At 50.9% G+C, this 21,854-nt stretch overlaps 1 protein-coding gene across 1 annotated transcript in view; it reads right to left on the bottom strand.

Moving 5' to 3' along the window:
* Positions 1-254: 254 nt before the first annotated feature.
* Positions 255-21,854, bottom strand: part of HS3ST3B1 (heparan sulfate-glucosamine 3-sulfotransferase 3B1) — a 30,155-nt gene continuing 8,555 nt past the window's right edge. Inside the window, exon 2 of the mRNA XM_074847423.1 lies at positions 255-4,072. Coding sequence (XP_074703524.1) covers positions 3,454-4,072 — 619 coding nt within the window. The 3' untranslated portion in view covers positions 255-3,453. The remainder of the gene's footprint in view (positions 4,073-21,854) is intronic.

The following is a 21,854-nucleotide window of genomic DNA, read 5'->3' as shown; positions in this document are numbered from 1 at the left end:
CGGGACACAACCCAACTGAGGAAAACACGCACGTGTTCCCCACCCAGCGAAGCCTCTGGCTCCCGAGCACAGCCCTGGGCTGGATGGGAGCTCACGTATGTGATTAAATCCTGGGCTTCAGGCTTTGCTGTGGGGCTGGCACAGTTGCAAGGACATTAATGGGGCAGACATGCAAGTGTCAGGGGCAGCACTACGCACGTGGGGAGGCCACCTCCACCTCCGCAGCGTTCAATGAATACAACCGTGTCCATTGCTTGGTAAAATATAGCTTTTATTTGTTCATACAAATAGTATGAATTATCAGAATTTCATTTTCCTAGAAACTTCTTTCTCTGTGTAAAATTAATTTGTGTTGTACATACCACAAAATACTCAATTTACATTTTTTTTCAGATTTTGTTTTTTGTGGGTTTTTTTCTTTTTCTTTCCGTTTTGTTCTTTTTTCTTACAAATTGGCTACTCTATAGTACCATGTTACAGACAACACATCACTAATACCTGTACTGCACTTCTGAATACAGGACTGAATGAAACTCAGCCATAAATTAATGTTACAATGTGAAAAAAAAAAAAAAAAAAAAAAGAACTTCTAATCACACCTCCAAGCTTAACTTCAAAACAAAGGTATTTTTTAAAAAATGATGACAATAGCACTGATTCCAGTATTAGCAACCAGATGTACACCACGGGAAATTCATCTTCATTGTCCTATTTCTTAGGTAAGGCCTTTACATTAAAAGTCTAGCGCAGACTTCATTACGAAGGATATTGAGCCAGGGCTAACAATTTGCTTAAGGTTAGAAGAGTTGTTATTCGCTCTCTGTATTTCTACTCCCCAACAAGATTGCTTCATGAGAGCATTCTGCAGCAGGGCTTGATTATACAAATTAAGCCCACACTCTGCTGTACAGCTGAGGAAGGCATTGGGATATTAAACAGTTGTTTCCAAGAAAGCAAGAAGGAAGACGTAGGGGATGCGCAATCTTTCAGCATTCAAAAGCAGGCATGCACAGGCGCTCCGGAGGGAACCACGTGGGAAGGAACCCACGCCAACGCGGCAGATCCCGGAGGCTCTGGCCACGCAGCGGAAGGGCTCAGCCAGCAAAACCGCTTGGGAAAGCAGCGCAGTGGCGGCTGGGAGCTTACCCAAAGGCCAAGGGGAGAGGACGAGCTTCTTTCTACACATTGCATAAACCAGCTAGTAGGAAGACTGAGGTTTCGAGAACCAAAACCCACTCTTTTCCACCAGGAATTATTTTCTCTCCCCCTCACCCCTCACGCCCTGCAGCCCCTTCCCCTCAGTCACACAACAGCAGCAGGGGTTTGTGATAAAGCAGACACGCTGGTGCGTTCATCACCTGTCCTGGCAGCAGGGAACAGAGCTGGGGACCTGGCTGGAGCTAAAACCAAAGGCCCCGAACATGCACAGATCCAACCACTACTTGAGGCTCGCAGCTGCATCTCACAGGGGTCATGTGTGCAGTCTGTCAATCTGCGCAGCCCAGCGGGTCCCACACTCACGCCTGTGACCTCTGGAAGTGGGACTGTGTCAGTCTGAAGAGTCGCTTCATTGCTAGAAATGCCTCAGGGCAGAAAGGAGAGCATTTGCCCAACTCTTCCTGTTTGCAGGAAGATGTGCGTGGAGGCAAACCCCAAGGTGGGATTTGCACCCTGCTCACAGCAGGTTTGCTAGGCAGCTCATTGCTGATGTTATGCTCAGCATCTCCCTTCCCTTGAGGACACCCCATGTATGAACCCACACACGCTCCACCACCACCTACTGGGCTGTGACCCCCTAAATCCCCTCAGAGATGTGACACCACTGGGCCAAGCCAAAAGCCCTTAGGTTCAAACAAAGCACTGAAGGGCAGCACTTTACCTGCAAATCCCTCCAGCAGACCCAGAGGTGAGTCCTGCTCTTCGCTGTATCCACCTGAGCAGGATCTTGCTGCCATCTTGCTCCAAAAATGTTCCAGTTGGGCTAGCAGAACCTCTGACAGTAACGATAAGGCATCGGACACACATGGCATTTATCAAAACCTCCTGAGCACACAAAACACGGTTAAGTGCTCTCAGGAGAGCCCTGCCAACCTGTCCTAATGCCCCAAAGCATTTGGTTCCACCTGAGGGGAAGGATCTCCAGGTTACTGTACCTGGGTTGATGGGTAAGTGCTCAGAGCCTCCTGTCCTGCCCAGCTGCCACCAACACCCCAACCCAAGTACAGCCCAGACTCCCCCCTCCTCTTCTACAGGTTCACCCTTGTTGGCAAAGCAGCACTTCTTCCTGGCTCTAGGCAAACGCTGCTCTTTGGGAGAGACCATGGGTAGGGCGTTGGACCAAAAAGTAATGGAAATCAAGGGCCAAGGCTGATGTTCCCCAGTCTCATGCACTGGGGGCTGCTCTGATGGCTGCAGGGCTGGAGGTAGCACCGCCTGCGCCATGTCCTGGGACACCCTCCATGCTGGGATGGCACCGAGTAGAGACCTGGGGTTTTCACGTGGCTCCGTCGGCGTCTTTGGTGGGTGGGTGCTGCTCCCCACACTGCAGGCACAGCCCTGCGTGCACGGGCACTCCGTGAGCGATGCTTCTTGCAAGGCACTCAGACCAGCACCAAGCATGTCACACACAGACACATGTATTTTTACATTTGTCCTGCAGTAAAGGTTTAAAACGCATAGAGGGGTTGTGAGAAAGAGCCTCCTTGACACAAGGCAAGAAGGAAAAGCATATTGAGGAGACAGCTCTGCCCATGCAACAGGCTCTGCGGCTTCTCTGCTAGAAAGTGAGCACATTACCCTGCCAGCAGAGTCCTGGGCTGTGCAGCAGGAGCTGTATGGCTTGGAGTTCCCCACGCTCGACAGACGCCGGTAAAACACCCTGCTGCTCAGCAGAGGTATGTGGGTTGCAGGGAGATGTCCAGCCTCCCTCCCCACCCACCCCAGAGAAACCCCCCCAGGGCTGCAGGACTAACTGGAAAGCTGTGGGACGAGGGAGCACAACACTGGAGCAGAGACTGGGACACCGGAATAGGGAAAGCAAGTGTTTATAATGGCCAGATACCCGTAACAAAAATAAATTTGTGCTTTCCCTCCCTCCCTGCCCCTCCCCTGCCACCCTTGCTTTTTTTGATTTTTTTAAATACAAATTTTGTTTAGGAAAAATGGAAGCACCGTCTGTTACAAACCAAACCAAGAAGAGGAGAAAACAGAATGAAGAAAAGAAAAAAAAAAAAAAAGGAGAGCCATATTAAAATTAAACACCGTGGAATGTTAAACAGGTTACGGGCTACCGTTCTAGCCAGTGCGGTTAGGCAGCTTAGTGAATTAATTGCTTAGGAATTAAAAATAAATTATTATAAAATAGATTTCTGTACATTTTACATACATATATATCTCTTTATATACGCAAACTGTGCTGGGCAAGTAATTACAGAGGACTTTCCCACGCCAGCCTCAGTCCCAGCCGAAGTCCTGCCCCGTCATCTGGTAGAACTTCATGTTGAAGGGCCGGTAGAAGTCCCGCAGTCTCTGCACCACCTCCTGGTCTATGTCGGGGTGGGTCCTGCCTTTCGTCTTCCCCAGGCAGTGGGGTTTGCTGCTGCCTTCCGCCTTCTTCAGGCACGGGAACCCCTTGGTTTTGTTGAAGTAGAAGTGTTTGTCGGTGATGATCCTCTTGAGGCCCAGAAAGTCCTGGACCCTGCCCAGCTCCCCCGCGGGGTCGCTGATCAGCCTCTCCCCGCTGACGAAGAGGATCTGCCCGATGGGGAAGTAGAGGAGCCAGTTCTCCAGGTGCTTGGCGTAGATGCCAATCTGGATGGCGCTCCACGAGGTGTCGATCAGGCCCGTAGTCCTGTTTTTGAAGGTCAGGCTCTCAAAGGTGGGGATGTCGGGCTTCTTGGAGAGCGTCTGGGTGTAATCCGAGATGGCTCTGGTCACAGGGTCCCGCACCACCACGATGAGCTTTGTGCCCTTGGACATGGAGGAGATGCGGGCTGGGGCCTCCTTGGTGACAAAGTAGCTGGGGGTCTTCTCCATGGTGATCTGCCCCTCCAGCGTCCTGGGCATGAGGTCCCTGCCAGTAGAACACACAAACATGGGTTAGAACAGCAGGTAACAGGAAAAAAAATATGCATATATATATATATATGTATGTTCACACATAGATACACAAGAATTCTTCTCCCTAAAATGCCTACACAAGCCATTTAGCTTGTACAGATAAATCCATTTTCCATTGATTTAAGGATTAGAGGGGGATTATTATTAAAGGCCACTGTATTAGAAATCCAGCTGAGTAATCTCCCAGTTATCCATGAGTGGATTATCTGGGCTACACTCTGCACCTGGAGCATGGCTGCATGCACCACACCGGCTCCAGACTGGTCAGGATGAGTCCTGAGCTGCACCAGGTGGCTTTCCTGGCTCAGATCAACACCAGAGAGCCTCAGCCCCAACCTAGAGCTTGTTTTCCCCACAGGAACGAGAGGAACAGTGTAGCAGAAAAGCAGGAGCTCACCAGAGCACATCCACCTTGCCTTCCCTTAGCTCCCAAACACAACACTTTTCCCAATTTAGGCAAGCGGGTGCAATTTGTCCCTGGCTTGTCAACAGCAGGACCTCACCCAACCACGGAGGTCCTCTTGCACCCAGATTCACCCACTACTTTACTATTCCTTATCGCTGTGCAGACTTGTTCCCTAATACACACTAGAAGCATCACGAGCTGCTGGTGGCATCTGCAGCACATCAAAGTCCAGCACCCAATGAGGACAATCTCTCTCCTCCACTGCTACACGGGCTACAGCAGGTCGGGATACAGGATACGGCCACAGTGAACACAATCTCAGCTCATGGGTAGGACATACTCTCAGAAAATACCCTTGAAATCTAAAGCCTTCAGCAATTCCATCTTATTCCTTGGCTATTTCTAATTAACCATGTGGGGAAAACCTAGAGAGTTTGCAGAAATTATGGAAGCGGCATGAAGCAGGAAGAGTAATTTTTTCCTATCATTCACTAGGCAAGCCTAAATATTTTAGACCATTTGCCAAGTCTTTCCCTTTATAACCCAATGGGACTCATTTGCTCTGGGTTGCGAGACAGTTTAAAAAAAAAAGGCAAGAGGGGAGTCAGCCACAAAATTAAAGCTATAAAACTTGATTAAGTTTTCAAAGCATCCACCCAGCACAGAGAAATAACCAGCCAGTGTGTGATCTGCAAGCCTCAAACAGCGTTTCCCTCAGACTTACAACACTGCACACAGAGGCTGTTTGTTCCTGGACAGCCATCTCTTCCCTTACTGCTTTTATGCTTCTACAGCAAAGATCATCATGAGCTCTTGCAATTAAAAAAGCCACTGATAATTTGTGCTAAGGCAATGGTTGCCCCAATTAAGAAGCCAAGGGACAAAAACTGACACATCTGTTCTGAGGCCAGATAAAAGAAAAACCAGGAATGAGAGGTCTGACTGAATCAAAAATCATCACATGCCTATGAAAGTTGTTCAGTAGATATTTATGCAACTACTATTTTGCTCACACTGCACCTGGTATTTTACTTCATCAAGTGCTGACATTAACTTTATGCAACGTGCTTACTGGCAAGGGGCACCCAATGACTACACTCTGCACTGTGGGTGAGGTGTGCTCTGGGGCTGCCCAGAAAGCCCCTTCTCCACAGACCCACGGTGGGAGATGGTCCCCATACCAGATCTGCACGGGTCACTGGGAGAAGTGGCGATGGACAAGCCAGACTCTGGAGGAAGGGAATATCAGTGTGTGGAAACCTCCAGCCATGCCTAAGGGTGGTGGCAACCCCTAGGGCTGTGATTTCAAGGCCAGGCAAGTGGAGTTCCACATGCAGTTAAAAATCACGCTGGTCTACCAGACACCTGGGATGTGAGAGCTTCTGGAAGTCAGAAGCCAGCATGTGCCAAAAATCAGCAACTAAAATAAAACTCTGACTAATCCTTCACCTTTCTGGCCAACTTCACAAACCCGTAACGCCATCACAGAGCACAACCAGTCAATAACGCTCAGAGAGCAACTCTTAAATCTATCATGGACTGATGTGGGTTTCGACAGTCTACTCATTCATTAAGTGGTGTCTCTTTTTATGGCCGTGTTAAATCTGAGTTCTACATCCCATGCTGGCCACCAACTGCTTTCCAGCTTGATTTAAGAGGTTGGTTTCAACCCATGAAGTCTTTAATGGCCTGGGACCTGCCCAGAGAGGAGACTGCTTCCCAAGATGTGCTCAGCACAGCTGTGCTGCCCTGAAGCCCTTTGGCTTCAGGTCAGGTCCGTCAGATTGCTTGCTGTATGGGACCCAGCACTTCAAGACCAACTTCTCCTCCAGCACGACTACAATCAGTTTATATCAGTCTTCTGAGAATGACACAAGGCTTATTTTTTCCTCCTTGCACAAGAGAGGCATTGGGTAGGGCTGGGCCATGAAACAGGAGGAAATTGCTGGGGGTGGAGGTGCTGAGTCAGTTGATCTAGTTGGGAAACATAGGCTCTTAATTAGTATTTTAACAAAGAGAGAGGAGTGCACTGTAGAAGTGGAAGACAGCAAGGAGTAACTCTTCATCTAAGAGGCATCCACTGGCCCAGTGTCAGTCCCTTTGCAGACCAGTCAGACCTTGATTTGGGGCTGAGGACATCCAGCACGTCTTGTTTCCAATAGAGCTGAGAGCACTCCATTCTGTGCAGGTCTGGACCCCACAAAACTTATTTTTGGAGAGGACCTGAATCCTTGGCATTTGTAGAATGTCTCACTGGTGACCCATCAGAACAAAAGAAGCAAGACAAGACACATCATTGACACTGCTACTGCTGTCTGGCTTGGTCAGCACAGGCTAAGATGAGCAGAGATAGAAACGGAGCCTTCAACCCAAGAATGAGAACTGAATCCACTAAAACCAGCCTTCAGCCCTAGCTCCAGCACCCTCTTCCTTCGTTGTACCCAGATGGGTGCCAGGCATAGCCCAGAACAAAGACCCTCGAGATTGTCTCAGATGCTGCCTTGTTTGAGAAGTGGTTGCAAATAAGCTAGACAGCAGCAACTGAAGCCAAATACTGTGGCCCATGGATGTGGTTTGAACCTCTGACAGCATCACGTCCGGGAAAGCAAAGTTTTATTGTGTGGGTCTGTCCGTTGTGATGAGCTTTCCCATGGTTTCCATAATCTCCCATAGAGACATCAATCGTCATGCTGGCAGCCAGAGACAGCAGAGCCTCAGGGGCAGGAGGAACTGCTAAGTTGGCTGGTCTGAACTCCCACAGGTGAAAAAGTCACCAAGAAACGTTTATTCCCATTCAGACCACAACTGGAGAAGGGTAACACGGCCCACATATAGCACTGCAGCTCCAACACAACACGCTGGACGTACGGGTTGGTGGAAGTAGGACCAGACTCCAGCTCTGAAAACATCTGCTCCTGGGGCTCCAAGACAGCAAGGGCTGCTCTAAACAACAGCCACTGCAGAAGGAGAGGAAAGAGGAGCTGTAATAGTCAGAAGAGCTGTAGCCACCGTGCCCTGGCAAGATGCAACTCCTTTAGGGAAAAATAACAGCAGAAACCCATGTTCAGCTCAATGGTGCATGCACAGTTCAGCCCTGGGGCAGCTCGGGACAGCTGTGGAGCCCTCTATTTCCTTGGAGGCTTCACAGGCACGTTAGAGACCTGGGCAGCTTCTGCCAGTGCTGTTTGGCGCAAGATAAGAAGGGCAGAGGTGCAGATACCACCATTGTCCATACGGAGATGATAAAGGGAGTCAGGCTGTGAGAAACAGGGAGCTCAGCTGAGCCCTCGGACAAAAGCTGCTGCACCAGTTGGTACAGGGCTGGATGAGGACACCACTGAGGGCTGTAGTGGATACGGTAGTGGAAAATAAAGATAGTATGAAAAGCTTGGCAAGCAGCCCCTCCTGCCTTGTTATCCTCCTGCCTTCTGGCAACCTGGAGTTCAAAGACCTCTGGAGCCAGCATCTGCATCCAAATCATCCCATTTCATAGTGTCTATGAACTGTCTAATCCTTTCAAACCCATGAATACTTCTGGCCTTGAGAACATCCCACAGCAGAGAGTCCCAGCACCGAAGCACTGCCTCTACTCATCACTTGAACCCTCTCCCTACATCCCTGCTCGGGAAGGGACGAGGCACCCGCTTTCTGAGGAAAGGAAAGCCAGGACGAGGAGAAACAGCAGACTCCTGGCACTCCTTATTCCCCGCCGAGCCCAGCCAGCAACGCGCTGGCGGGACCCAGCACCACTCTGCTGACTTCGGCAGAGCTGCCGGCAGCGTCAGGGGTCCCAGCGAGAGGAGGGAGCTGCTGCGTGAGCACAGCTATGAATTTTCTGCAGGCAGAGAGCAGAGCCCCTAACCCTGAGCTATTAACATGTCAAGAGGGACAGAGGAAAAGCTTTTTCTTTAATGAGGAATATTTCCTCAGTGGAGCCTTCACCCTTCGTAGGCAAAGTGATAGGCTTAGTCTAAAGATGGATTGGCCTACTTTACCTATTAACCACTTAGACTAATGTAATAAAGGCTCTCTATTCAAACAGCTCTAATCCCCAGCCCCACACAGCTCTGAAGCCTGGAATAAGAAGGGATGCTAAAACGAAGTCTGCCAGGCTGCTGCTTGGAGAGGCACTGGGGGGGGATCTTATTTTTTTTAAGTGCAAACTTCTCCAGTGTGAAAACTGGACTCAGAGCGAGATAAATTTACAAAGTGGGGATGACAGGTGGCCACACGGTAATCCAATCCTGAAGCCTAATGCCCTTTGTGGCAGCTTTTGTCTGCGCAGAGGGGCTCCGGGCTAATCTGCTGCCACTTCTCAAGGAGGAATGGTGAGGGGCCATGGGCTGGGGGGGTCGAGGGGACCTCCGCAACCTGTTGCTGTGTTATTTGCTGCAGGTAGGACGGACTGGCACGCAGGGCAGAGCACAGCAGTCGTTACTGACGTTATCCCTGGGGACGTCTGTCGGTCCCCCCTTGCACCTCCTGCCCTTTGCAAATGCCCGCTGGGATAAACCCCTTGGGGTCTGCCAGAGCCCGGGGGTCTGTGGAGGTGACCGCCAACATCTGCCTGCGTGAAGGTCACCGTCAGGCTGCCAGCCCAGAGCCGGCACGCTCAGGTGCTCCTGCTGCCGAACAGGAGTCCTGGAGCGGGGTGGATGATGAGTTTTCCCTCCTGGGGAGGGTTTCGTGCTGGATATATTCCTACCCAGCACCTGGACCACCCAGCAGCACTTTCAGAGATGCTCCCCTCGCCCCAGTGTGCTCGAGAGCTGAAGTCCCACGGGTAAGTGTCAAAATCAGGGTGCCCTGTGCTGCAGCGACAGCACCCTCCAGTCTCAAACCCCTCCACCTCCAGACCACCCCTGCTCAATCCTCTGAGTTGCCTCAGTTTCCCTCTGCAAAGATGACAAAACTCTCCTAGAGGAGACGGACAGCTGGGTGTAGGGTATTATAAAAGCAAGAGAAGCGTTGTTACAGTCAGGATAAAACACCGCAGCGCCCAGCTGCAGCTTTGAGATGCACACCAGCGAGCGCTCGCAGCAGTCCCCGTGGCAGCTCTGCCAGCAGATACAGCAAGAACTGCCTTTGGTGCAAAATTTCTAGACTTTCCCCCCCCACAGCTGTTCCCTAGAAGCAAGGAAAATATGGAAAGGGCAAAAAACCAAGTCAAACAATTTCGGACATCAGCCACATTCACACCAAGTTTAGGCCTGTAATCCAGAATCATTTGCTCTGCAGCCCAGCGGTGCACACGCAGAGTATCCAACTTATTTCTGGACAGTTTCTACCCAAATTCCTGACCGGTATTTTAAGAATACAGAAAGTGACTTCTTTCCAGAAAACCAAATTTTGGCAATCTGACTGTTTCTGGGGAAAGCACCCCCAAATCCTCCCAGAAGGCTGTTTCATAAAACCACAATAGATGAGATTTAAAGCTTACAGTGAGAAGGTGAATAGAAATGCAAAAGACAGACACAAAAGCTCTTATCCTGGAAGGAGACAGATTTTTAGAGTCGTGACAGGGGGTTTTTGAAAACCCGAGGTGACGATGAGTCCAGGCAGCACATCCTAGAACATGGTACAATTTGGTGCATGTGATGAACTTGTTAGGACTTCTGCCGTGTTTTTAATTTGCAGGTTGGAAAGCAAACAAGCCTGCCGGTACCAGCTCAGAAAAGCTTCAAAGGAAACAAGTGCAGAAGATGAGGCAGGTTCAAGCCTTGTCCCCTCCCATGTTGATGCTCTCCAGCCTGTTGCATCCTCTCCTGTCCTGTCCCTGTCCCCAGGGGTGGTTTGGTTCCCTGTCCCCATCCCAGCACAGTCCTTCTCAGCTTCGCTCCAGTCAGGACCTCATCAAAGCCAAAGGGCTTGTTTCAAACCACAGTCCGTCCATCCACTGCCTTAAATCAAACACTTTTGAGAAGGGCTTTACTGCCATTCCTGCCCTGCACAGCCAATTCTCATTCTAAATCCCCCGGCTTCTCTGCCTCTTCCTCTCCTCCCCCGTCCCAATAAATAAATTTAGGCCAAGTGACCTAAATCTAGTATCTTGAAAAAGAGGTGTAGACACCCAGGAAAGGATGGGGGTGGCATCTCCATTGCTGGCAGCTCTGCCTTCCAGCCCACCCACTCTGCCAAGGCGATACCCAGTTGTTCCCAGTCTCCGAGGCAGCATGTTGCTGTCAGAAAGCAGGAAAAAATGTACAGTGGTGATCAAAGTAGCCAAGGGCTGGATTAAAACCATAAACTTGTAGCCCTGTACTGGCACCTGATAGTGAGCAAGAGCTCTGCAATGCTCTGGGAAGCAAAAACCCAGAGAATCCCCAGCACCACCAGCTCAGCTCCGAGGCCACCACGCTGGACCCATCCTGACCTCACCCAGCCCTCCTCATTGCAGGGCTGATCACAAAGTCATCAAATCTCAGAAATACTCCTTAAAAACAAGAATCTGACAAGCCTATGGAAAGACTGTTAAAGTAATAAAGCATTTTAATTACATCCCAGAGCCTGCCACCAGCATCAAGGTCAACTGGCTTGAAAATTACCCACTTGGCTTTGACTCTGCTTTCTGGTGGCAGCAGCTCCAGATGGGGGAAGGAAGAAGATGGAGGAGGAAGAAGAAACAGAGAGAGAAGAGGCAACAGCAAATTCCTCTTTGGGGGTGGAAGCACTTGCTAGTTTATTATTTGATACATCACATTTTTCTAACCAAAATTTTCCCCGGCTAGAGCTGCCGTTGCACCAAGGACCTGTACAGTAGCATGCAGCCACTCCTCTTTTTATGACCAGCAGTAAGGGCAACATGTGCGCCTTTGTCTGGAGCAGGAGCCCGTTGTTTGGGTTGGCAAATTATACAACAATAAAAGGGAACGGCTGGGAACCAGCCTCGGCCTTTTTGAAACGGGTGTAACCCTATCCAGCTCCTTCAAACACTCACCACGACGTTTACACAAACCAGATGATGGGAATTAATGAACTTTGGGGGTGTGGAAGGGGTAAGTAAAGGAGGAGGGAAAGGAGGAAAAAATATGTGGGCCTGAAATTAACGTTTTTCCTCACTCTCCTTGCTCCCTGCCTCCAAATCTGCCAGGTGCCTTTCACCTGTTGAGGAGTTTGGGGATTAAAGGAGGGAGAGGAGGGTAACGGCGTGCAAAGGCTCCCGATCGTGAAGACACTCCAGGGCTTCAATGGAACCAAGGAGCTGGTGGCCACGGGTGGCATCACCATGTATCCCACAGGAACAGGCCCTGGCCTGGCCATGGAGTCTGACCTAAGCTCCTTTGATGCAGATAAAAAACCCCATCAAAGGCTGGGGGAAGCGGGGAGACGTGGGGCATCAGCAGATGGTCCTTTCGTCCCCACTCCTCGCAGGCAGAGCCCAGTCACGCCAAACAGCCCTGGCAAATCAGAGCAAGCAGTGCCTCGAGGAGGGGACATGGCACTGCTGCAATCATGAGGGGCTGGGAGGTTTTTATGGGGTTTTTTGTTGGGTTTTTTTTTCATATAAAATACTTTATCCACCTCCCCAAAGTCACTGCATTCAAATCAGATGTAGGAGCCACCACAGAGGTTTGACCCCTCCGTGCTGCAGGCGGGGGAGATGTGGTGCTTTACCTGGCAGCAGCCACAGAGCTGAGCAGAGTTTGCAGCATCATCTGAGCACCCAACCTGGACAAAGCAGGGCCTGAGCCATGCACAAAACCTGGAGGGTTTGTGTCTCTGGGGAACAGCAATAGGCGTGAGGAGCTGAACCAGCCTCTGCTGCAAAGACTGCCTCCCACCCTGTGCCAGCCAACACCCACCTCCCTCCCAAACGCCTTCCCTGCCTTATGGGTTTAAGTGGCTTAATTAGAAGCACGCTCATAACCAAGATAGGGACCTGTTATCCCTGGCAGGGCTGCTGCCTTGTATAACTAAGTGCCATATATGTTGCACTGTATGGCTGCAGCCTATAGGGGAGGAATAACTTATAGCAGCAGAAACACTTGACAGGAGTCTTGTCTGCACGGCGACAGGGTTTGTGCTTTCACCAAAGAGCATACTAAAGAGGCCAAGGAGCCACAAAGACTCCTTTGGGACTGATGGGTGACACAGCCGTCACTCCCGGGACATGCCCGTCCTTGGCAATGGACGCAAAGGCACGAGGTTGGTCCTGGAGGCGGCTGGCTGGAGCAATCCCCCTTCCCACTCCAGGGCGGATGCTCCATGCTGGCAGCCTTTGGGAGGAAGGGCTCGAGGGGATGAAAGCTTGGGAGAAGTGTATCCTGCTCACAGATGCTGACATGGATGCGCCTGCAGGGAGCAGCTGTCTCCTTCAGGCCAAAGATCCTGCAGGCCAGGTCTCCAACCCTGACCGTAGCAGGACTAGGGCAGAGCAAGAACGGGGTGAGCAGCACCCCCCATCCCCCACCGCTCTCCCAGCCTCCACCCAAATTCAGCTCAGGGGCTTTCCCGGGCTTGATGCTCTCTTCCAACCCCTTGTCCAGGTTCCTCCTGAACCCATGCAGACCCTCCACGTGCACAGCCAGCCCTGGGTCCTTGCCTTGCCCGTCGTGCACCAGCTCCTGGCCTCATACCACGTAACGCCAGCCCTTGCACTGCCACACCAGTCCATCCCTCCCTCTATCTCCTGCCTAGCTGTGACTTTGTAGAGAACCGTATCTTCCCCCCAGTGCATCTTTGCCAGGCTGAGGTCTGCCAGCCTACTTGGTCCGTCCTCAAACAGAAATTCCTCCAGCCCTAAGGAACAAACCCAAAACATTGCCACTGTCACCGGGCGGACTCATGCACTGACTGAACGTGGGCTGCAGAGATGTGGGGCTTTCTTTGGACTGGGAAGAGCCGAATTTCTAATTATTTCCTCCCCTCTTCCTGCAACAACAGCTCGAGATACTACAACTGTTCAGCAAGAAGTTTCCCTCCTCCTTTTCTGGAGCCAGGCAAGATATTCATCAACTTCACCAGTTCATTATGTAGGCCCTCCTCTTTATGTAAACACCGAAGACTCTTTCTGTCCCCCATCATACTTAAAAGCTCTGAACTTCCACTAAATAATTATCTTCACTGGGGGGAGAGGGGCAGCACTTTACATATCAAAGGAATGCTTTGGAGGGATTTACAATAATTTAAGATGAAGTGGTAAATATTCTATTCACTCCAGTTCATCTCCAGTAATAATTATAATCCTATTAGCAAGGTCCCAAGAAAGTGATTGCATTATCATCTAGCAAGCATCTATGTGGATTTCTTGGAGGGGTGGGATGGGGGAGGCCATAGGCAAGTAAAGAAGTAAAAGCAACAAAAGATGCAATTGCCAGCACCTCCCCTCCCCCAGAAGGATTTGGTCTCCATTGTCCTGATGCTTCAATAGTGCTGTGCTCTGAAAATAAGAGCTTTTGAGCGCAGTAAGGGGGTGGGGCTGAGATGAGCATCTTATTCCTCTCGGTCACCCCCAGTTCCCTTTCATTGCCGAGGGTCCCCCCGGTGCCACTCCGGCCGACAAAGAGCACACGTTGCTGTTCCTGGCGGGCGCGGGGGGCCGGGAGCGGTGCCACGATTAAAAGCTAATTGCTGTTTATGGGTGAGTTCTTTAGAATATCGCCCAGCATCACCGGACTTCACTGCCCACTGCTCAAGTCATGTGAGATTACTCTAATCTGTCTCCATTTCCCCCCAGAAAGGAAAAAAGACTGGTTTTGTTTAAAAGCAGAGCACGGAGGGGGCAGTTCGGTGAAACTCATGATTTAAGGCAGGAAAAAACCCTGAACCCAGCAGGAAATACGACTGAGCTAACAGGTAAACTGGGACTAAAGGCTTTTTTCCAGCAGATTGCAGGGCCAACTGTCTCCACCAAACTGTGTATTTTACTCCTGTGCCCTGTTGCCTCTTAGTACACACCGCTGAATTGTTTAACTGGAATTTATCCCTGCAGGAGTGCCCCAGTTGCACCAGTATAATCTCCTTCCCACTCGTCTGGCACCTGAAGGCCACCTGTGTAAGTCCTCACCACCTCCACCAGCAGCAGGTAGCTCGGCTCTGCTCACCCTGGCATGATGTGAGTCAGCAGCTACTCCAGAGTTGCACCAGTTCAGGTCTGGAACAAGCTAAGATTATTTTCACGGTGTCCAAGAGTTTATTGCAAAGCAGTAGAAACATTTTTCTCTATAAATTACACAGACAACAGGCTGAAAGGGAGGAAAGAGGAAGAATTTTAGGCATCTGCAGAGATTTCAGTGCTCACAACTCACTCCTGGGGAAAAATAAATTCTCCGGACTGCCTCTGCCTCTTACTCTATCACAACCAGAAGGAACATTTCTCTTCCCTCAAAAATTTATAGTTAACATTATGTGTACTAAGCTCCTGCTACGCAAAGATTTGGTAGATCCACTTTATGGATTCATTGCAAGATGAGGCTCTGCTCTCGGAGCCTCCTGGAGAGACTGCTGGTTTAACACGTCCTTGTACCAGAGATGTTACTTCTTAAACTTAGCTTTACTTGGGTAGCACTGATCCTGCCCTTCGTGGGAAGCTGAAACTACTATCTGCTGAGCTTGGACTGGCTCAGCACCTGCAAGCACAGAAGTAACACTCCCATCCAGAAGAAAAGGCAAAGCAAGAGACCCAAGGTTTTCAGCTTAACTGTGGAAAGAAAGAAAAAAGGCAAAACCCAAAATACAGCTCTTGCAAGGCTTTTGCTAGCTCAGAGTGGGCTTAACCAAAGGAAGCCTGGCTTGGAATAGGCTTAAAAGCAGATAAAGAGATCATAGCTGGTGCTGTGGTACCACATCCACAATACCCAGCTGACAGAAGTGTCTCCTGCAGCAGAGGACGTGGGGCAAACACGGCTGTCACTTGGCTTCAGCCAACCCCAGAGACTCCGATCTTAGGGGTTTGGCTTCAGCTCCAGCAGGAGAACAAGCGGGTAGTTCCACAACTCCATCACGAAGCCCACCCCTGGCTGTCAGCTCTCTTGCAGCAGCTCAGCCGTGTCCAAGTGGCACTGGTGCCCACTGCTCGCCCCGCAGTCGCTTCCTGAGCCTCTTCCCTCTCACCCCTTCCCTGCCATCAAGGCTCAGCCACAACCATCAGCGTGGCAGGAGCATCAGCCAGTGCCGGCAGCGTTCAGTCATCAGCAACAACCCGCCAGCACAGCACAGAGTGCGTAGCCCCAGACCGCTCCCACACCCACCGATTTACTCTCTTAATTTGCAGCAACGGCGCTAATCCTCTCAAAGATGTTAAAACCCCACAGGCACTGCTACTCACCGGTCTTACAGACATCTCTCCTCATCATAGGTCTTGGGAAAATGTTTCCTTGCAGCAAAGGGAGCAATCTTCATCGGGTTACACCCCATGGATGTGGGGATCTGGGATTTGGGGGAGGCAGAAGCGGGCGCTGAGGTGCACAGAGCTGGCACTGCAGACTGCGTACAGTTTGCTGGCTGTCAGCTGGTGTCCCCGAAGCACCGGGTGTTTCAAGAATTAGATGCCCAAACCAAGCAGCATCATGACTCATCCAAGAGCCGAACCACCCATTACTGCACGTGAAGCTGAGCATCCTCCTGGTTCCCCCGAAGGGATGTGCCAGGGGGCTGGATGCTGCACCTGGTACGGGACACCCTGCCACCCATGGCACCCCACCACCCATGATCTGTCACACTGGAGCACCACAGGGCTCCTGGCCCCAGCTAGGACACCAGGAGCTATTCCTAATCCAGGTAGCCCGTGGGAGGTTATCCCATCAGCCTCATCCCTACAGCACCTGCTCTTTAAGGCTCTTCTCCAGGGACCCATTATGTCATACGCTGGTGGTGGCAAGCCCAGCAAGCAGAGTACATCTCTGTTTGGACCCAAAGGGCACGTCTGGTACATCCAATGCAGGAGGAGATGGTCACTTCACGTACCCACTAGTCACCTGTATGGCAGCTACGTACCGCTGCAGTGTTTCTGTTGCCATGCTGCAACAGGAAGAAGTTTCCTTGAAAAGGGGTTGGTTCAAGAGAAGCAACCCCTGGTTGGGTCCATTCTAGGATGGGGGTCCATTCTAGGATGGGGGTCCATAGGGTTTATATGGATTTTTATGGCACATACTTACAAATTAACTTTCTGGTTAAGCAAACACGCAGTGACTATTGCAGCAGCCTCTCTTTAACCACCAGAAGCAGCTGGATGTGGGTGGCTGATCCTGGTACACCAAAGCTGAACACTCAGAAACACCTAACAAATTTCCACCCAGGACAGAACTACAAGTAAATGAACTTCAGCACCCCTTCCCACATTGTCTCTCTCCCCTGGGACACTGCCAAGCCACTGCATTTCACCTGCTCCAGTTTTGCTAGAAGAGGGGGAAAAAAAAGACCAAACAAACCAACCCACTAACCAAAGAGCCAACCCCAAACTAAACGTTGCACAAGTCAAGAGCCACTGAACAAAACCGACCCTGAGAGATATGGGCAGGACCACGTTCCTCTTATTGTCACGTTCATAAATCATGGCCCTGCTGAGAGGTCTTTTGTGTTTTCCTCCAAACACAGAAATTAATGCCTTAATCTGTGTGCCTGCACAGGCAGGTAACAAGTCACGCTGATAATGCCGCCCTTTGTTAACCACCCGCACAAGTGGCCCAGAGTTTGCACAGGGAGGGCTTTGCTTGCCACCCTGACACACATTTCTCCTAATCAAGCCCAGCCTTCCTGTGCTGGGGCTTTACAGCTGCGATTAGAGGAGAAAGCCTCCTGATAAGCCCCAGAGCCCCTTCCTGCCCTGAGCGATGCCCCAGATCGCACCCCTCAGTTCCTAACTGATGTGGGGGGCACAGCCCCGGCAATTCATCTGCCCTCAGGGTAGGACATGACAGAGGGGGGCTTAAACCACTGTGCTGGGTTAAAAGCCCCAAAAGGGACTGGTGCCAGTGTCAGCCAGGTGACAGCTCTGCTCCTGCTCCTCTTCCTCACCGTGGGCATACCAAAGCAGGGAGGGGAGCAAGGGAACTGCTTTATTCACCCAGCAGCGCTTTCCTCCAGGCACTGACAGCCCTTGGAGCATCTTCCACGTTACAGCTGAGGCAGAGCTTGCCAGCTCCTCCACAGCATGTGGGAAGGGAGCTCTCAGCACGGCAGGGCCAGGGCAGCCTTGAAGCAAGCCTTGGGACAGATATACATCCACAGGTCTTCAAAAAAGCCATGCAGGATCTCCAGGAATCCACCTTCTCCACTTAAAGGGATGCCACAGGCATCCAGCGCCACCTGAACAGCAGAGGCCTTCAAAATGACAGCTCAGAAAGCAACCAGCTTCCTACTTTCACTATAGAAAAAAGAAAGTTACAGATTTTTTCTGCCCTTTTTGACAATGTTCCTAACACAGGCCAAGTGATGCCGCCAAGCTGCTGCCAAACCCCAGCTGCACGACTGCAGCCGCCTCTTCAGCAACACCCACACCAGCCACATAACTGCGCAGCACTGAGGTTCCTCCTCGACTCTCAAAGATAAGGGGATGCCCCCTCTGACCATCAGAGGTCAGGTCACCTTTCCAGTGGCCAGTAATGGCAGTGAAGTACAAACTCATCAGAGGAGGAGCAGCTATGTGGGAAGCAGCCCAACCAAGCAAGTACTCACCAGCTGGTGCTCATTACCCTGATCATCCCATCAAGTGGGTCAAGAATTTAAAATTGGTTTAGACTTTATTCCAAGCTAGGCCACCCAACTGATTTCGGGAAGTCTCCTGTCTCCTTCCCAGCAAGGGAGGGGTGGCACCAACCATGACTTGAACCATCAGTAATCTGGACACTGGCCTGGTCAGCGTGTCCCCCATAGAGATGAGCTATATTTGTTACGCTGGAACAAAAGGCCTGGCAAATTAATACACCTGTGATCCTCTCAGTACTGATCCCTAAATGCATGTTAACACAAATGAGTTGTCACCTCAACTCATTTGTTAATGGATTTGTGATTTACACTCGTAAAGGAGTAGCACTGGAAATTAAGATCACTCCATGGTAAACAGACCAGGACAGTGAACGAGACACATTTGTCCAGAATGGAGCTAGTATGAGCCTCCTGAGTCTCTCCCCATCCTTTTCACCCCCCACACCAAACATCAAAGACAGAAAATAAAATAAGTTCCAGGACAAAAGCAGCATGCCCATTGAGGCAATCAAGCTACGGGTTCATGGTGCCACTGTGTCCCAAGGTGGGTCCCCAGCAACATTGCAGGACTCAAGATAGAGCAGAAGGAACCAAACCAGCCTTGGGAAGGAGTGAAATTCCCAGCGAAGAAGGGAGACAGGCACCAATTAGGAAAACATGAAGGAGCAGGTCTGTCTGCAGACTCCCCTCCTGCCCCAGTCATTACACGGGATCATGATGTGGTCATATACAGTCAACGAAATACAGTCAAGAGCTCTTTAAAAAGCAGGCTCAGCTGGTGGAGATGCTCTGCTGCAAGTACAACAGATGCAAAGCACTGCTTCTAATTAAAAAGGTATTCATGTAATTAGAGACTTCACATCGCCATACCAATGATTTGATCTAGTCCAGCACATTTGCTCAGGCTGTATTTAAGAGAGCTCCCCATGCTTGCTCTCCACTCCTGACTGCTTGGGTTGTCTTTCTCTGTAACCCTGCCCACCTCTTCACACCCCACAGGCTGCGATGGCAGGTCCATGGCTACAGTGGCAACCAGAAAGGACCTTATGGAGCAAAACCACATGTGCCAAAACCCGGCTGCAACCTTCAGCATCCCACCCTGTTTCCATTGAGAGCCAATTTCCTTCTAGAGGCGGCGTTGGGCTGAATTATCCCATAGTCCTTCAAGCCCTTCTACATAAAGAGCACAGTGGGCTGGTCTGCTAAGGCCTTGGAGCACAACCCAAGTGAAATGACTTTTTCCTGAACACTGAGGACTCTGAATGAGAGCTATTGTTATTCAGATGAAACCAAGTGTCAGATTAACAAATCAATGGGCATAAGAGATATAAAATGGGTTACTATTGAAGCCTTTCAAATACCCAAACATATGGATGAACCAAATGTGAATTGTAATTGACTCCCCCGCACCTTTGATCTCTACACCCTTGGGTTCCCAAAAAGACAGCCCGGCCCCCTCCAACCCGGACTGAACTGATTCAGGACTCCATTGTGAGCCTTCACAAAGTCTTTTCTCTCTGCCTCCATTTCCTGGATGTAGATACAGCCTGGCACTTGGAAACTGAGACAAGCCAGCTCTGCCTCAGAGCGCCAGGGAGCTGGAGATGGACAAACCGCATTACCCAAACACAACCTCTCGCATGGAGCCCATCAACCCTGGGCACCTCTTCCCACCAGTCCCCATCCCTGGTGGTGGCCCTTGGTCAGCTGGGTGTGCATGAGGAGATGGTCTGGGAAGCAGCAGAAGAGGCCCCGGAGCAAGCGTGGGCAGTCCCGACACTCGCTCCCCCACTACTCCTGGAGTTTTTCCAAGGAGTTCCAACCAAACTCCTGTTCGGTTTTCCAAGGATTTCAGTGTGCAAAGTCAAGGATCAGACTTTGCTGATGGGTTCATGGTATGTGTGTGCTCCAGCTGCAAAACTGGACTGATCTGGAAGTGCTGAAAGCTGCTCTGCTCCTCTCTAACTGCCTCAACAGCACAGATCACCTATGCTTGATTCTTAAGAAACACAATTTTCAATTTTCCCGGGGTGTTTCTGCAGCTACATTAAAAGTAACCCAGAGTTTAAACTAAACACTATCCCTGAATTTTTACTTTTGGGGTTTGGAGTGAGTGAGTTTTGACCATTTTTTTTTTCTCTTGCACCTGCATAAGAGAGCATCAGTTTTGAGACCATACAAACCTCAACTCCCCAGGAGTCGCAAGGCAAGCCTTTGTTTGGCATTAGTTTCAAGCCTCATTACAAACTTTAAGTTGCTGTAGCTCTTCCAGGCAAACCCAGCCCAGCTTATTCTTCCACCTCCATGCAAACTCCGTACACATGTGCTTTCTGTGGAGTTTTTAACCCCACACTAAAGTTTCCCCACCACCACAGCAGGGAACAAAATATGCAGCTCAGCTCTTGCTATACTGAGCCTCAAAGCAACAGGAGTCTTGAAACGCCTGTTGCTGAAGGCAAACTCCAGTAGCTATTCCCAGCACTAGATTATTCCCAGCATCAGGCACCAATATAGGGTGAAGCGATCCCCACCGGGAGGGCAGAGACGTTGAACGTGTCCTTTCCTCCAGCATCAGCACGAGGACGGGGTTTGATGGTGGAACTGGGTGAGCCAGGAAATCCCTAGAGCAGGCATTGCTCTGCCCGCATCATTTTTGGGCTCAGACCCAGCTGTGCAGCTGCTGAACCCAACTGGTCAGCCTTGCTGGGATGGCTGAGCGTGCGACAACTGCAGGGCTCACCCGCAGAGGAACCGAGGAAGGAGAAGACCGTGGAGAGGAAGGCGGGCGAGAGGAAACTCCCCAGGCTCTTAATCTACTTTAGGACCACATGAGCTTGCTGTTTATATATAGCTTAATTAATTATTACACTGCATTTAGCAGTGTGACCTTGAGATTGTCTCTGGGGGGAGCCAGCAGCCGCGGTGCAGCCAGGGCAGCCGGCCAAGGCGCCGGTGTGCGCCCAGACACTTGCGCGGGGCAGGCGGCTCCTCCGGCGCGTCCGGCTGTCCGGGCCGCGCCAGCCTCTAATTACGAGGCTTCGGAGCAGACAGCAGCTCCTGGCCCCTCTCGGCTTGCAGCAAACCCAGGTTGAAACCCTAACCGGCTATTCCACTTCTGCTTTGGCAAGGCTGCTATCTTCTCCCAAGGCTTCGTTCACTGCTCAACACCCCGTATTAGCTATTCCCTCTGCTTTTCAAAACGCCATGCAGACAGCCCAAGGCTCATTAGCTACCAGACCAGCTCAAGAGGGAAATTAAAAAGAAAAAAAAAAAAAGCTACAAGCTTTGTGTTAAGTTGCAACAAGTTCAGCGCACAGCGCTGGGGAAGGAGGAAGGAGAGAGACTTTGCTAAGCCCTTCCTCGAGAAGGGGCAATGCTCAGGCTGGCTGGTTCTTAGGCAGCTCCCTCGGCGCAGTCCAGCCGGGGTGAAGCCAGGGCAGAAGCTCAGGGATGTTTACAGACACCCACCAAGCCCCGCTGCTCCCAGGCAAGCCCTTCAGGAGCTTCCCCCATCCCAACCCGCTCACGGAAGATGGAGCCAGCCCAAGCGCTCGGGGGGCCGGCTCCAATCTGGCACAATTCGCTCAATGTGGCACCAGAGGTGGGTGCAGAGGTCGGAGCAGAGGCATGGCATCTCGGCATCGCCTTCACCCCAACATGCAGAGACACGGGGTCCCTCTGCAAT

This window comes from Strix aluco, chromosome 21 (assembly GCF_031877795.1).
Source record: "Strix aluco isolate bStrAlu1 chromosome 21, bStrAlu1.hap1, whole genome shotgun sequence".
Classification (NCBI taxonomy): domain Eukaryota; kingdom Metazoa; phylum Chordata; class Aves; order Strigiformes; family Strigidae; genus Strix; species Strix aluco.
This window is presented reverse-complemented; position numbering and strand designations above follow the sequence as displayed.